Genomic DNA, 17,224 nt, shown 5'->3' on the forward strand with positions numbered 1-17,224 from the left:
GGCTTGCATGTCTGGACAGGCCCAGGCAAGTCTTAGCTCATAGCTTATGCCCCTTCCTTGTTTGGAAATGTTATTGCTTCCTTAAACCTTTTGTAAGCAACTTCCTTTTCTTCTTTATTCTCCCTTGAACTTACCTATTTAGGGAAGTTTTTAGGTTATTAGCACATCGGGTATCAGTTTAAGACTGTGAGGTCCAGCTCCAGCCAATGGATGCAGGACACAGCAGTAAGGATGACCCAAATGCATAAGGGATAAATATATCTGCTTTTCCTTTTTTCAGGTGTGCTCTCACCATTGTTCCATCTGCGAGGGGCACCCTTTCTGTAGATAGTAAAGATTGCCTTGCTGAGAGATCCTTTGTCTCCACGCTTTTCTTTGCAGCACCAATTATCTGTTTCTAACACTCACAAAGCCCAAAATATTGACTGTGTGGCCCTTTCTAAAGAAAGTTTGCCAATCCCTGCTCTGCAGCACACTCCCATTTGTATAAAAACAAACTAAAATGGTGGGAGGTGCCGGGGAGCAGAATTCTGGGGGTGGAGAGAAGAGATGCTTTTCCATGCACACCCTTTTTATTACTTTTAACTTTTTTGAATATAAATCTGTATTAATTCTTCAATAAAAACTAATTGAAAATGAATTTGCATTTAGTGACTAGATGCACCTAATAGTTTTGATCTACAAAATATTAAATAAACAACTGAATATAAGAAAATTACCCTAGGCCAAGCATAGTGGTTCATGCCCACAATTCCAACACTTTGGGAGGTTGAGGCAGGTGGATCACCTGAGGTCAGGAGTTCGAGACCAGCCTGACCAACACAGTGAAACCCCATCTCCATTAAAAATACAAAAAAATTAGCCAGGCATGGTAGCGTGTGCCAGTAATCCCAGCTACTCAGTAGGCTGAAGCAGGAAAATCACTTGAACCTGGGAGATGGAGGTTGCAGTGAGCCAAGATCACACCATTGCACTCCAGCCTGGGTGACAGAGCAAGACTCCATCTCAAAATAAATAAATAAATAAATAGATAGATAAATAAATTTTAAAAACTAAATAAAAAGAAAACTCCCCCTAAACAACGAAACTAGTTGATTTCTCTCAGATGGAAAATGTTCTGAGAGCAGCATCTATGATGAGATAAATGGGAGCCACACATGTAATTCTAAATGTTTAGTAGCCACATTTAAAAAGTAAAAAGAAATGTGTGAATTAATTTAATCATTTGGCCAGTCACAGCAACTCACACCTGTCATCCCAGGACTTTGCAAGGATGAAGCTGGAGGGTTGCTTGGGCCCAGGAGTTTGAGACCAGCCCGGGCAACATAGTGAGACCTCCTTTCTAAAGTTAAAATTAGAATTAAAATTTTAAAAATAATAATTTATTTTAACCGAGTATAGCCAAAGTGTTACCATTTCAACTTGTTATCAACAATATTAATTACTAATGAGATATTTTACTTTTTTTGCACTAAGTTTTCAAAATCCAGGGTGGATTTTGCACATTCAGCACATCTCAGTTTGGACCAGCCACATGACAAGTGCTCAGTAGCCTCATAGCTCCTGGATGTGGTGTTGGACAGCACAAGTCTGAAATGTAACTTCAGGCTGGATGTGGTGGCTTATGCCTGTAATCTCGGCACTTTGGGAAACCGAGGTGGACAGATCGCCCGAAGTCAGGAGTTCAAGACCAGCCTGGTCAACATGGTGAAACCCCGTCTCCACTAAAAATACAAAAAATTAGCCAGGCACAGTGGCACACGCCTGTAATCCCAGCTACTCAGGAGGCTGAGGCAGGGGAATCGCTTGAACCTGGGAGGCAGAGGTTGCAGGGAGCGGAGATTGCACACTCCAGCCTAGGCGACAAGAGTAAGACTCCATCTCAAAAGAAAAAAAAAAAAAGAAGAAAAAATAAAATAAAATGTAAGCTTCAAATGACAACTAGATGGGAGGAAGAAGTGCTAGTGTTCTATAGCACTGCAGGATGACTACAGTAAACCATAATACACTATACAATTTCATGTAGCTAGAAGGAGGATATTGAATGTTCCCAACACAAAGAAATGACAATTGTTTGAGATGGATATGCTAATGACCCTGATCAGATCACTGTGCATTATAGAGATTGAAACATCACTATGTTGGCCGGGCGCGGTGGCTCACGCCTGTAATCCCAGCACTTTGGGAGGCCGAGGTGGGCGGATCACGAGGTCAGGAGATCGAGACCATCCTGGCTAACACGGTGAAACCCCGTCTCTACTAAAAAATACAAAAAACTAGCCGGGCGAGATGGCGGGCGCCTGTAGTCCCAGCTACTCGGGAGGATGAGGCAGGAGAATGGCGGGAACCCGGGAGGCGGAGCTTGCAGTGAGCTGAGATCCGGCCACTGCACTCCAGCCTGGGCGACAGACAGAGACTCCGTCTCAAAAAAAAAAAAAAAAAAGAAACATCACTATGTACCCATTATTTGCCAATTAAAAAACAAAATAAAATGTATGCTTCATTTCTGTGATACATAACTATGATTATATAAAAGATTACATTATTTGGGAGGGTTAAAATCAAACAGGTCTCTAGGTAATGCATGATCATTATCTTGGAAAAATTTGAATAAATGACTATCTCATTCATCCAATTTGTAAAAGTTTCTAGTTTTTATTTACTAAAACAGTTGCCATCTGCTGCTCTCCTCAATTGTAAGTTTACAAAATCTTTTAAAGAAATAGATTTGCATACATATGTACATATATATGTTGGCATACTTATCTCTTATTCTTATATTCTTGTTTAAAAATGAGCCATGATCATGTGAAATAATTTAAACAATACAGTACAACCAGAAAACAAAATAATTGAAAATGTTTATTGTTTGCTTCTACCTGCATATAATTTGACTATCTTCCATAAAGATAATTTGTTCTGATATGACTTACTGTTGACAAGCCTTGTTAATTGATCCTCAGTCCTTTGTGAGGTACTATGGAACATTACTTTATGTTTCAATCTAGCATTACATTAGGTACTTAAATCAAAATGTTTGCTGTACAGTTCTTTCAGTTATTTATTTTAAAGACAAGACACTACTAATCTCATTACTAATCAATCTAATCATTGTATAACTAGTTCCCATTTCAAAAATAAGAACGATTACCTTTATTACAGCAGTACTGACAGAATTATAGATGAGAACTGTTTTTGGAGAAAAATTCTATTTTAATTTCAATATGACAAATTCAAATTTTTAAAATATATAGCAGAAAAAGCTATACTATATTAAATATATAATAGTAGAAAAAGCTACTTCAACCTCTGCCTTCATCGTCACATGAAGTTCTCCTGTGTCTCTGTATCTTCCCATGGCTGTCATCTTATTAACAATACCAGTTGTACTGAAAAAGGCCCGACTCTAGTATAACCTTTTAAATATATTAAAGCTGACTTTTAAATATGTTTAAGAAATATATATTTTTTTAATACTAAATTGGCCAGGCATGGTGGCTCACGTCTGTAATCTCAGCACTTTGGGAGGCTGAAGCAGGTGGATCACTTGAGGTCAGGAGTTTGAGACCAGCCTGGCCAACATGGTGAAATCCCTTCTCTATTAAAAGTACAAAAATTAGTCGAGCATGGTGGCATATGCAATCCCAGTTACTTGAGAGGCCGAGGCAGGATAATCTCTTGAACCAGGGAAGCGGAGGTTGCAGTGAGCCCAGGTCGCACCACTGCACTCCAGCCTGAGTGACAGAGTGAGACTCCATCTCAAAAATAAATAAATAAATACATAAAAATACTAAATTAAAAGCATTCAAAAATAAACTGCCATAAAATGTGTGCCTTCTTCTTTCTTTATGTAGTTACATAACATCTGTACCAGTATATACTTGTAAATGTATAAATATTTGTAAATACATGTTTTTATATCATGCTTCTTCTGTTACAGTTTAAGATATTTAAATAGAGGGATGTATGTGTGTAACTCTCTTTTTGACACACACATTAGCCAGGTGGTTTAATGAGACCTACATGCCATTTAGGCTGCAAATTACGCAGAGGATATAAAAGTAAACTCAAATTGGTTGCTTATTATCTTCTAAGTTTTTGCTACGTTCTACAGACTAGCAGTGTCAGCATCTTCTGGGAGCATGTTAGAAATGCAAATCAAGCCCAGATTTACAGAGTCAGACTTTTATTTTACTGGAACACAGTATGTTGGATAGACTCCCATTGGTATAATTTTGTGTGGCACTTTTGAGCTGCAGAGACAGAGTTGAGTAGTTGCAAGCACTTTCTCAAACTTTACATATGGAATAAGTACAGATGAATTCTGCCTTCAGAAAAGACCATATACTGTGTATTTGTTTCCTAGGGCCACCATAACAAAGTTCTACATCTTATATCAACAGAGGCTTACTGTCTCACAGTTCTGGAGGCAAGAAGTCTGAAATCAAGATGTGAGCAGGGCCATGCTTTCTCTGAAGTTTTGAGGGAAGGATCCTTCCTTGCCTGTTCCAGCTCTGGTGGCTGCCAGTGATCCTTGGCATTGTTTGGCTTGTCGATGGTCCACTCCAATCTCTGCCTTCATTGTCACATGGAGTTCTCCTGTGTCTCTCTATCTTCCCATGGCCGTCATCTTACTAAGACATCAGTTATACTGAAAAGGGGCCAATTCTACTCCAGTATGACCTCATCATAACTAATTACATCTGCAATGACCCTATTTCCCAATAAGGCCATACTCTGAGGCACTGGGGAACTAGATCCTCAACATATTTTGGGGAAGGGGAACACAAACTCCTAATGTATGAAATCTGAATTCACTAAACAAATAAATTGGAATTATTTGCATTATAAAAGTGAATTATTTTCACAATAATTTGCTCAAAATTTTTTAAAATGATTTAACCAAGACATCAAAAAACATGACTTATTTACAAAATTTCAGTGGGGAATAACTTTTACATAAATAAATATATTCTGTAATGTGAGGTTTTATTACAACCTCCTGTGAAAGAAATCAGCTAGTCCATTTAGCCAATGCAAGTTGTAAAGACCCACCTACAAAGAATATCCTGACTGAAAAACTTCTGAAAATAGAAAATACGTATTTTTATTTATTTTTTTTAGAGACAGAGTCTTGCCCTGTCACCACAGCTGGAGTGCAGTGGTACAATCATAGCTCACTGCAGCTTCAAACTGCTGGGCTTAAGCAATCCTCCTGCCTCAGCCTCCCAAGTAGCTGGGACTACAGGCATGCCACCATGCCTGGTTAATTCATTTTTTTAAAAAAACTTTTTGTAGAGAAGGGGACTTACTTTGTTGCCCAAGCTGGTCCTGAACTCCTGGCCTCAAGAGATCCTCCTGCCTTAGCCTCCCAACAAGTTGAGATTTCAGGTGTGAGCCACTTTGCCCCACCAGAAATATTTTTAAAACATCACTCACTCCAGGTTATTTATATTACTTAAAGTTTTTGTAGTAGTGTTAATTTAGATTTTTTTTCTTTTTTTTTTTTTTTTTTTTGAGAAGGAGTCTTGCTCTGTCACCCAGGCTGGAGTGCAGTGGCCGGATCTCAGTTCACTGCAAGCTCCGCCTCCCGGGTTCACGCCATTCTCCTGCCTCAGCCTCCCGAGTAGCTGGGACGACAGGCACCCGCCACCTCGCCCGGCTAGTTTTTTGTATTTTTTAGTAGAGACGGGGTTTTGCCGTGAGGATGGTCTCGATCTCCTGACCTCGTGATCCGCCCGTCTCGGCCTCCCAAAGTGCTGGGATTACAGGCTTGAGCCACCGCGCCCGGCCTAGATTTTTTTTTTTTTTTCCTTATTTTCTAAGTAGCTTTTGAAAAAAAATAAATTATCATTTATTTATAATTATTCTTTCTGTGACAGATAGCTTTAAAAGGCAGTATTTACATCCTAAAACTAAAACCCAATGTTTTGGAAGATGTCAACCACCTTCAAGAGTGAGATAAAATTTTTAAAATAAGCTTTTATTATTGAGCAGTTTTAGATGCACAGAAAAATTATGTAATACAAAGCATTCCCATATGCCCTGCCCTGGTGTCTCCTATTATTAACATTACATTAGTATGGCACATTTCTTGCAATTAGTGAGCCAATACTGATACATTCTTACTTACTAAAGTGCACACTCCTTTCAGATTTCCTTCACTTTTCCTTGATGTCCTTTTTTTGTCCCAGGATTCCACATTACACTTAGTCATTATGTCTCCTTAAGCGTCTCTTGGCTGTGAGTCTCTCAAAATTTCCCTGTTTTGATAACTTTGAGCATTTGGAGGAGTCTTGGTCAGGTATGTTATAGAATGTCCCTCATTTGAGATTTGCCTGATGTTTTCCTTGTAATTAAACTGAGATTATGGGTTTTAGGGAGGAAGACCACCAAGGGAAAATGCCATTTTCATCACATCCTGTGAAGAGTGCCCACTTTTAGTGTAATTTACTTTTGCTGATGTTGACCTTGACCTCCTGGCTGAGTCCCTGTGTGTCAGGATTCTTACTGCAAAGCTACTCCTTCCCCGCTCCCCTCCCCCTGCCCCACACTGTACTTCTCAGAAGGAGGTCTCTATGCTCAGCCCACACTTGAGGACAGGGGAGTTATGCGTCCCTTCTTTGAGGACATAGGATCTACATGCATTATTTAGAATTCTTCTGCATGAGAGGTTTGTCTCTTCTCCTCCAGTTATTTATTTACTCAATCATTTATTTACACAAGCAATGACTGATGAATAATTTATATTTTGTGTTATAATCTAATACTACTTGCTTTATTTTGTATCTCAGATGGCTCTGACTCTGGCCATTACGAAATGTTTTAGTTGGCTCCTGTGTTCCTTTGACTCTGTCATTGGTAAGTTTCTGTTGTTATTTTTATTGCTTTGTATTTTTTATCACTTTTAAAAACTTTCTGGCATTACCAGATACTCTAGGCTCATTTCTTATTATTTTCTGTCCTAGTCTTGGTTTTAGGGATTTCCCCAATGAACCCTGGTTCTTTTGCTGGAGAATGGCATTAGAAACCAAGATCAGGGCATTTGGTGCGCTCCTGCTGACTACAGTGTGGCTGCTTCTAGTCCCTCGCAGCTGACAGAGCAAGGAAAAATGTGTATGGTGTAAGTGAGCACCTTGATTTTTATACATCTGGTGCTTACATTATTTCTAAAATTGGACTACGGTGCTTAATAGGATATGTTTTGGGGGCTGGGCACAATGTCATCCCAACACTTTGGGAGGCCAAGGTGGAAAAATCACTTGAAGCCAGAAGTTCGAGACCAGCCTGTACAACATAGTGAGACTCTATCTCTACAAAAACTTTTAAAATGAGCTGAGCATGGTGGTGCATGACTGTGGTCCAAGCTACTTGGGAGGCTGAGACAGAAGGATCCCTTGAGCCCAGGAGTTAGAAGCTGCAGTGAGCTCTGATCGTGCCACTGCCCACAGAGTGACACTCCATTTCTAAAAAAAAAAAAAAAAAAATTGGAAGATGCAGCATCTGTAACATTTCACTGATTATAAGAACTGCCTAAAATTTATTTTAAATGATCTGACTTCAAACACATAGTCATATCGAATCAGACTCTATACTCAACCGTGTCCTATGTCCTCTCTTAGGACTGGACAGTCATGCTTTGCTTTCTCAGCAAAAGTAAAGTTCTGTGTCCAGCCAGACCTCCAAAGATGCCTTGGGTTTTTTTGTAAATTCAGGTAGACAAGCTAAATAATCTCTAAAGTCCTTTTGAAGTCCTCTTATATTATGCAATATTATGATAAAATTCTACCATTAGATTGCATATTCACAAAAGGACAGAATATTAAATGAGCCCAGAAAACTTGAAAAAATACAAAGTCATGTTATAAAGTAGATTATTTTCTTGTTGTAAACCACAGAACAATTCATGTTTAATTTAAATTTTAGCAATTTCATCTGAAGACTGATCTCATGAAAATGATTTATTCAGTTTCTAGTTTAATCTAGTTAATCCCTCTTCCAGATTTAAAATGATCATTTCCATAGACACTTTAAAAGATAAACAAGATTCTTATAAAAATGCTAAAACAGGGCCGGGTGCGGTGGCTCATGCCTGCAATCTCAGCACTTTGGGAGGCCGAGGTGGGCAGATCACCTGAGGTCAGGAGTTCAAAACCAGCCTGACCAACATGGAGAAACCCCATCTCCACTAAAAATACAAAAATTAGCTGGGCATGGTGGCACATGCCTGTAATCCCAGCTACTCGGGATGCTGAGGCAGGGGAATCACTTGAACCCGGGAGGTGGAGGTTGTGGTGAGCCGAGATCACACCATTGCACTCCAGCCTGGGCAACAAGAGTGAAGCTCTGTCACAAAAAAAAAAAAAAAAAAAAAAAATGCTAAAACATTTCAAAAACAAATAGATGTACCACATTTCACAAAGTGACAAGATTTTTATGTGTAATCAGTTATTAGGCACGACAACCAAATGACAGTAGATTAGTACTTGCAGAAAACACAGGATCTAGCCCTAATAATATTCTTGGATTAGGCAGTGAGAAGACTTATCAACAAACTAAGCGACTGGGAAACTCCAGAGGGCTGTTAATCCAGCAATAAATTTACCACCCTAGAAACACAATCTCTAACAATAAAAAACTTGCCTTTACTTTGACCAGAAATAAAGGACAGAGAGCAGGTTTGAAGGCAGAACACAGGTTTAGGTAGAAAAGGGTCAAGTTTGAGATTCTGTAGCTGAGATATTCAGCAGATAATGAATATACTAATTTAAAGGACAAGGTAAAGAAAAAGGAAGAAGATACCTTTTGGAATCTTCCATGGATTTTGTGAAAAATCCATTGATAAGCATGGAACCTTGGGGTACATAAACACTTAAAGGCTGAAGAAGAGATGTTTGGAGAGAGAAAGAAGGAATGGTCAGAGAAGAAGAGAACAAAGCAAGAATAAGTGTGGAATCAGGAATCATTTAAAGAGGAAGAGACGGGTCAACTGCAGCAAAGCATTGAACAGGCCAAGTAAGATGAAGGCCGACAAATGCCCACTGGAGTCAACTGGAGTCCAGGTGGGATCATGGGCAGGAAGAGGCGATGGAGGGCTGGAACACAGATGAAGCTGGCAGAGGATATCGGATTTTGCCCTGTGAGCTGTATTAACCATGAATTTTTATTTTCGTATTTCCAATGCTTTGACATCTTGGGGACTTGCTGACCCTGGAGAGAATGCCCCTCCTAGGGTAGCTTTCCTAGAGAGAGTAAACTCACAGAGACAGGACACAGGTTTAGGTAGGAAAGGGTCAAGATCGAGATTCTGTAGCTGAGATAGTCAGCAGATAATTCATATATAAATTTAAAGGACAAGGTAAAGAAACAGTGCAAGCTCACCTTTCATTTACAAAGCAGCCAATGCAAAACCTTCACCACTTCGTCTACTGGGCTCTCTAACTCTGGGCCAACATTCCTCCACCCTAATCACTCCAGGGCCAGGTACCCGATGACTAGCAGCAGCCTTTAGTGCCAGAGCCCACTGAAATCATTCACACCAGCCAACCCTAAGCCCGCTTACCCTGCCATGCCTTGGCTTTCCTGGGGAAATCACAGTACAACCTCTTGCCCACTTTTTCCCCATTCCTCCTTCCTCATGACCCGCCCTGGTGCTTCCCCTGTGGCCTTGTGTGGTTCGCTGTGCTCCTGTCTTTAGGGACACATGAAGATAAACTTCTTCCTTTATGATAGTCATTTCCAGGCGTCTGTGTCTCACTATCTCTGATTAAAACAAGTCCCAGGTATATTTTAAAACAAGCATGGTGGTCGATCCTGCATGGAATGGTGATCTAGTCATATATACTTTATATACGCTGGAAATGATGCAAAAATTGGCTACAAGAAAGCTTTCATCTCTCCTTCTAATCTTCCATAACAATTTTAAACTAACTTTTTCTAAATATAGCGTGTTGTTTCCTAGATGAGGCAATGAAATTCTTTATGCAGCAAGAGTTTTGCAGTATATTTCAAAATACCTTATTATGAATGTTTTTGAAATGTGTAATTACTACCTGATTACCATATGTTAAAGATTTTACCAAAGTAATGTAAAATATTGGATTAGACAGTAAAACAGAAAAAGCATTTATAAGAAATATTTTTCTTAAGAATGGAATATATGTGGGTTTAGAAGACTGGATGGATAAAACTCTCAACAGGAATGATACAGTAATACAACTGAACCAAAATTTAATTCATCAACAAACGAGATAAGCAGGTTTATTGCTCATTGTCCACATAACCTAACCTATGTGTTACATTTCCTTTCTTTCTTGTGAAGTATCTTTTATTTTTGCTATATCTATAAAGAATTCTTTAAGGTGTGGCTATTTTAACATTTCATCAATTAATACAGTAGTAATGAGAAATTATTTAATGTAGTAATTAATTTTTATTCTTTTGACTTAAAGTTCAGAGTATGACCCCTGCCCTACTTTGTTTTTCAATCTATTAGAGACTTTATTTTCAAATCTGTTAGAAATCACAAAAGATAGTTATAAGAAAAAGTTACACAAACAGTATTCCAAACTCAATGTGTAACTTGTTGTTTTTCCTTTCTTAGCATCAGGCATATCTGCTGGCGATAGAAAATCTCCTATAAACAAATATAACCAAGCTCTGAAGCAGTCATGATGATATCCGTCTTTTCAGGTTCACCATGGCTGACGCCCGGGTGGTGCTTGGAGAGAGTAAGAAGCTGCCTGCCTGCAGCTCCTAGGCCAGGAGCCTGGTCAGGTGCTCCACATATCTCCCCTGTTGTTACATCTTCACGAGAAGCCTCATGATGGGGTCTTCCCTGTGGCGCAGACAAGGCACCTGGAACTCAGAGATCCACTCCTTCCCAATTCCACAGCAAGCCTGGAACCAGTGCTTTCTGTCTCATGGAAATGATCAATAGCCAATCTGATACTGTCGATAAACTTTTTACAAATCTATCAGCCAGAAATAATCACCTTTTGGGGTTTCAATTTTTTGGCGTTTTTGTTTTCCGGTTTTCTCACATGTAATCATTGCATAATAAAGATAAGACTTTTTTTAACAGTTGGCTTATATAATTTGCCTTATGTTTACAGAGAAAACAGAGCCTACCAAGTGTGAGTAGACACATACATAAGATGAGTAGTAATTACGGATTCTGTAGAAGTTAAGCAAAGTTGAAGACTCATATATTCAGTTTGTAAAATATTAACAGAAGTATAAAATGTTGGCCGTGGTGGTAGCTCACGCCTGTAATTCTAGCACTCTGGAAGGCCAAGGACTGCAGATCATTTGAGGTCAGGAGTTTGAGACCAGCCTGTGCAATGTAGCAAAACCCATCTCTACTAAAAACACACAAAAAATTACTGGGTGTGGTGGCATGTGCCTGTAGTCCCAGCTACTTGTGAGGCTAAGTTGGGAGGTTGAGGCTGTAGTGAGCTGAGATCGAACCATTTCACTCCAGCCTGGGCAACCAGAGTGAGACTGTCTCAAAAAAAAAAAAAAAGAAGAAGAAGAAGAAGAAGTATAAAATGTTCATAATGGGGCCTGATGCAGTGGCTCACTCCTGTAATCCCAGCACTTTGGGAGGCCGAGGCAGGTGGATCACTTGAGGTCGGGAGTTCAAGACAAGCCTGGCCAACATGGCAAAACCCTGTCTCTACTATATATATATATATAATGTATATATCTGCCTTTCTTTCCAAGGAAGCCAGGACCTTCTTGGAAAATCAAGAGAACTCACAGCAGATTTATGACCGGAAAGAGACCAGCCCCATGCTACTTATTAAGCACATTCATTTGCCATTGTCCAGCATAACCTCATCAAAACTCCTTCACATGCTCTCCTTAAGCTCCACATCAGCGAGGTTTTATATTAAAACAGCAACAGCAACCACAACAACACAAATCTGACCCCAGAAAGCCTGTAGAAATAAGGTAAACATGAAATACCTTGAAAAGGCAGCGGTAGCAAAGGAAACGTCACATACATCAATACTTGCTAACAGTCCCCTTACACTGCTACCTCTCACACCTCAAGCCAATTTCCTTTCTGTCAAAAACTCTGAACCTCCTCTCTACTCCCACCATGGCCCTGTTCTCAGCCTTCTGACTCTGTTTTTCTTTCAGTGGATGAGTGTTCTGATGTTTCTTTCCTTTGGCAGAGTTTGAGGTTTGGTCCCTTGTTTGTGCCATTCTGCTGGTGGCGCAGTGACCAAAGACAAAGGGAGGAGGGAAACAGGAATGAGAGAGCAGGAGTGAAGGTTACTGGGAATTCTTATCCCAATAGGACACACTGTCAGGGGCACTAATAGAATTGGAGATGATGTAGAAGGTCACCATAAAGCTCTCAAGAGGGTCTGAACTAGAGTGGTGGGAAGGACACTAAAAAGGAAGACCCAGATTCGAGAGACATCGGAGGCAGGAATTACGAACTGAATTATGCTCCTCAAGCACAATTGTCAACAATGTTGCTCATCACAGCGACCACAGCTGTGTGTTAAATGGCTAAATGACGGGACGGATACATGCATGAACAAGTGGGCTGTGAGAAGGAAGGAGGACCAAGGACGGTGAATCAGGAGTGTTCCTGGGAACCTAACACATCTCCTCCAGTCCCCCACTCTCCGCAATCCTCATGGCATGCTGTCTGGCCCCTCCTGCCTCAAGGTTTCCTAGTTACTACTCCCTCTCCCTGGAAATGATCCCCCCACCTCCAGCTCACATCTGCATTTAGGGAAGTTGCCAGGCCTACAGAAAAAGGCAGACAGCGCAACTGCAGGAGCAGCAAAGATTTCTGAACCTAGAACAGGTACATTAGGTCTGGGCGATGGTGCTTATTATGTCACTACAGAAATATGGAGCCATCATTCCAGGCACATCTGACAAGGATGAGAGTCCTTGACCTCCCGGACCTGCGAGACATTTTCCTCCTGAATGAACGATAACCCCTGCCACCTGCTGAGTGCGCCCCTTGAGAACATCCAGATAGGCCCTTGCCCTCTATATTCTCATGTCCTTGTTTGTCCCTGATCCATGTGCAAGTACTCCATTCACAGACTCAGATACAGATGTTATGAGCCACCCTTTTCTCCCCTTGTGAATGTAGTGTAGCAATCAAAAACTTACACAACTACAGTCACAGAAAGCAATGTCTTTGAGGGTGCCCACAGGGCACTTTCCGTCTGACTATATTGTTGTTTAAAACTTCAGATGGTTGCCACTTTTAACTTTTTATTTTTATTTTTATTTTTATTTTTTTTGAGACGGAGTCTCGCTCTGTCGCCCAGGCTGGAGTGCAGTGGCCGGATCTCAGCTCACTGCAAGCTCCGCCTCCCGGGTTCACGCCATTCTCCTGCCTCAGCCTCCCCAGTAGCTGGGACTACAGGCGCCCGCCACCTTGCCCGGCTAGTTTTTTGTATTTTTTAGTAGAGACGGGGTTTCACCGGGTTAGCCAGGATGGTCTCGATCTCCTGACCTTGTGATCCGCCCGTCTCGGCCTCCCAAAGTGCTGGGATTACAGGCTTGAGCCACCGCGCCCGGCCCACTTTTAACTTTTAATAAAATATTTTTGGCCAGGCACAGTGGCTCACGCCTGTAATTCCAGCACTTTGGGAGACCGAGGTGGGCAGATCACCTGAGGTCAGGAGTTTGAGACCAGCCTAGCGCAACATCGTGAAATCCCTTCTCTACTAAAACTACAAAAAAAGAAAAATAAAAATTAGCCGGGCGTGGTGGTGCACCTGTAATACTTGGGAGGCTGAGGCAGGAGAATGGCTTGAACCTGGGAGGCAGAGGTTGCAGTGAGCCCAGATCACACCACTGCACTCCAGCCTGGGTGACAAGAGCGAAACTCCATCTCAAAATAAATAAATAAATAAATAAATAAATAAATAAATAAATAAATAAATAAAATATTGTTTTATCTCTTGTAACTCACTTCGGTAAGTCTTCACTGTCTGAATCAAAGAGAAAAGATCTGTTGAATGAAACAGGTCTGAATGAATGTGTGCCCTCCACCTTTCTGTACTTTGAGAGCCTTTCTCCCAGATCTTTCACATTCCAAAGTCACATTTTATTCTCTGAGATAAATATTTCAGGCTAACAATAATTTTAAGTCGAAGTGCATGATCCGTGTGCACCATTGTTGCATGGCCGCGCTGCGGACACTGACCCTGTGCCTTCCCCCACCTGAGGGCTCCCCAGTGGCAGGCTGGACTGAGAGGCTCTGCCGGGGTTGTCCACACACCAGCTGGGCAGCCCACCTCAGCTTCCCACCTTCTCCATCCCCTCCCCGGGGCAGGACACCCTGCTCACTCAGTGCAGGTGTGCACCAGCCCCTCCCTCCACACCCAAGTGTGCAGGAGAGCACAGACACTGCTGTCTGCTCCTCTGGGTGGCCTCCGCCCTCTGCATGGTGACAGACAGGAACTCGAAGAAAGTTTGTGGAGTGAATAAGTATATATTTATATCATAACTACTGTGGAAAAAAATGATACTAAGAAGCCGTTGTTTGCTTTCTTAGCCATGAAGCCTGAGGAGAAGGGATAAGGAGCTGTGCTCCCATGGCCAGCCACTGGCTGCGGGGCATCCCCAGGCCACCCTAGGCCCTCTCCTCTTCTCAAGCCTGATGGAGGCCACCAAATGTCCCTGCAGAGGGGCCCTTCTGTCCCAGTCTCGCCGGCAGCTTCACCTTGCTTTACTGTTGCTGGGTGTGAACAGAAACGTGTCAGGAGCTTCTCGCTTCTGTCCCCATCTTCCTTCCCTGCGTGTCCTGCCCTCCTCCCTTCAGCGCTGCCCAAATGCCCGGCCGCCCCCTCGGACCTCCTTTTCCAAGGCCTTTTCCGTTTTCCCTGCATTCACAAGAGCTCTTCTCTGCCCGTGGGTGTCTCATGACCCTCTAGAGCGTGACTTTTTCCTCTCTCATTCCTTCCACTCCCCTTGGGCACCTAAGTAGCAGGAACCCGAATTGTACAAAGTTGATTTGGGAGCAGCCGGCTGCGTCTTGGGCCCTTCTAAAATGATCTAGGAAAGGTTCCAGTAACATAAGCTGCCGCCTGCTGAAACTGGCGCATCCTCAGCCACTCGCTGCGGCCAGCGTGAAGGGGAAGGGAACTGGGCATTCCTGGCACCGTCAGGTGTCTACGAACAGCAATCTTAGTTAATTCTCAAAACCCCGGAAAACCCAGAAATGAGGCGCTGACAGGGACCTAACCTGTCCACCACGCCTAGGCCGGTGGGACTGAAACCCATGTCTTTGGGCTGCTTTACCAGTTTATTTCCAAAAAGGCCTCCCACACCTGGGAGGGGACATAGAAGGCTGGTCCCATTGCCAGCCGGATTTCTTTACTTAACTCTCAACCGTGGTAAATCTAATACGCTTACGACCTCTTTCTGAGAGCTGGGAATCTGCAGAGATGCTCTGTTCTCTGCTGTACTAATCTCAAGCTTCCCAAAGCGAGTGCCTCACCCAGCTCCTAGGGGAATCCACGGAGCCCCAGGTGCAGGGCAAAGGATGGGGCGGGACGGGGACATCCTACCTGCGCTCCGGGAGCCGCTGGGAGTCCGGCCGGCCCCGGCCGCGGGAAGGAAAAGTAACGGCTTGGGCTCCTCATTCGTGACGTGCGCTCCCCTGCGCCCCCGCGGCCTCCCGTGGGCTCCGGGCGGGGACAAAGCCAGCGCCAGCAGGAGGAGTGCGGGCAGCGGGGCACCAGGCTTGAAGGGCCACATGTTCGCAAGCGGGCAGAAGAGGGTGGGAGGCTCGTGGAGGATCCTGACGCAGTTCCGGAGGTTGCGCAGCCCAAGAGATGGCCCCCTGGACCAGAGCGCGGCTACGCGGCCGGCCGCAGTCCTCACCGCGCGCCTGCCCTTGTCTGCGTCCCGGGGGTCGGCTGGAGCTGCACTGGGACTCGGCCCCCAGAGTGCCGAAGCCTAAGCGCTGCGGGGCGCGGGGCGGGAACGGGAGGCGGTGCCTGGGGCCACCCGGTCGTCCCCCAGGATGAGGGCGTGTCCCAGCGCGCGGGACCCTCGGAAGTCCGTGCAGCCTGCCCTGACGGACACCAATCTCGGACTCAGGGGGTCTCAGGGCTCCCTACGCAACGCCTGCCTTGGACCCGGACCCTAAGCTCGCTCTCTGGTCGGCATCCCTGGGAGGACCCAGAAAGGTACCCGCCGCGTCGCCCCGGCGGTTCTCCCTGGGCTCTGTCTCCCGCCACCCCCACCCCGCAAGCCTCGGCGTCCGTCACGGATTCCCCTAGTTGGCTGGGGTCAGTAGAACCCGCGGTGCCTAGGTCGGGACGGAAAAAAGCAGCGCCGAGATGCGGCCTGGATGAGCGGAGATCGCCGCACCTTGGACGCAAAGGTGCCGGGTGCGCTCACCTGCCGAGCCCCTCCCTGCTCGCTCAGGAACCATGGCCACTCCGTCACGCCAGCCGCCCCTGCCCCAGCTCTGGAGGCCAGACCTGCCCTCCTGGGCGCAGCACCGCGTTCTCTTCCGCGTGGGGGAGAAGAGGGCGGAGGAGGTCTAGGGCTGGGCACCGGGGACACACGCCCAGCTTCCCTGGCCATCCTGCATGGAGTGGCTGGTTTCAGTGCTTCCCCAAGTGAAATCGCCAGGGTTGACCAGTGCGCCCAAGAAAGCAGCCGGCTGAATTTTTCTTCAAATTAGGGAACTCTTCTAAAGAGTTTTAGTGTTAACAACTTAAAAAATGAAATTAAGACCAGTCGTCCTGATTAAAATAAAGTGAGCATCTCTGATCAAACCGCGCTCTGTAAACTGCTGTTGTTTTAGTTATTTCAGCCGCCTGCTTTATTGCTTTATATTAAGCATATTGAAAAATGTTGAAATTGCTCTCTAATCAACTGACTACTAATTATCTCCTCATATGCAAAGTGCAAACAGGTGAACGGAAGAGAACAGGAATAACTAAGGAAACTGAGGCTCCATTACTCCTTAGACATTGCCCAATGTTACATTACTCTACAAAAAAAAAAAAAAAATCTTGTCGGTCACAGATCCTGAAAAATGACCTCAACTCCTTCAAATCGTTTATCTAGGTTTGGCATGTCCGACATGCCCTAGAAATTGGGGAAACAAAGCAAGCTTTGCAGGAGCGCTGTGAAATCGTGCCTTTGGATGATGCTCTTTTGAGGAAGCTGTTACACGGGTGAAGACTGCTGCTTCCAATCGTTTCACTGTCAAGCTTGC

The 17,224-nt window shown here is 43.7% G+C and overlaps 1 protein-coding gene across 2 annotated transcripts in view; it reads right to left on the bottom strand.

Annotated features, from left to right (window-relative positions):
- Window positions 1–16,512, bottom strand: part of ALKAL1 (ALK and LTK ligand 1) — a 29,871-nt gene extending 13,359 nt beyond the window's left edge. The window contains exon 1 of one of the 2 annotated variants that reach the window (XM_005563307.4): window positions 15,558–15,921. In XM_005563307.4, the coding sequence (XP_005563364.1) occupies window positions 15,558–15,747 (190 nt within the window). In that variant the 5' untranslated portion in view covers window positions 15,748–15,921. Of the gene's footprint in view, window positions 1–15,557; window positions 15,922–16,395 lie in introns of those variants that run through there. The other variant, XM_073998812.1, reaches the window with a different exon arrangement.
- Between the last annotated feature and the right edge of the window lie 712 nt (window positions 16,513–17,224).

Source organism: Macaca fascicularis, chromosome 8 (genome assembly GCF_037993035.2).
Source record: "Macaca fascicularis isolate 582-1 chromosome 8, T2T-MFA8v1.1".
Taxonomy (NCBI): Eukaryota; Metazoa; Chordata; class Mammalia; order Primates; family Cercopithecidae; genus Macaca; species Macaca fascicularis.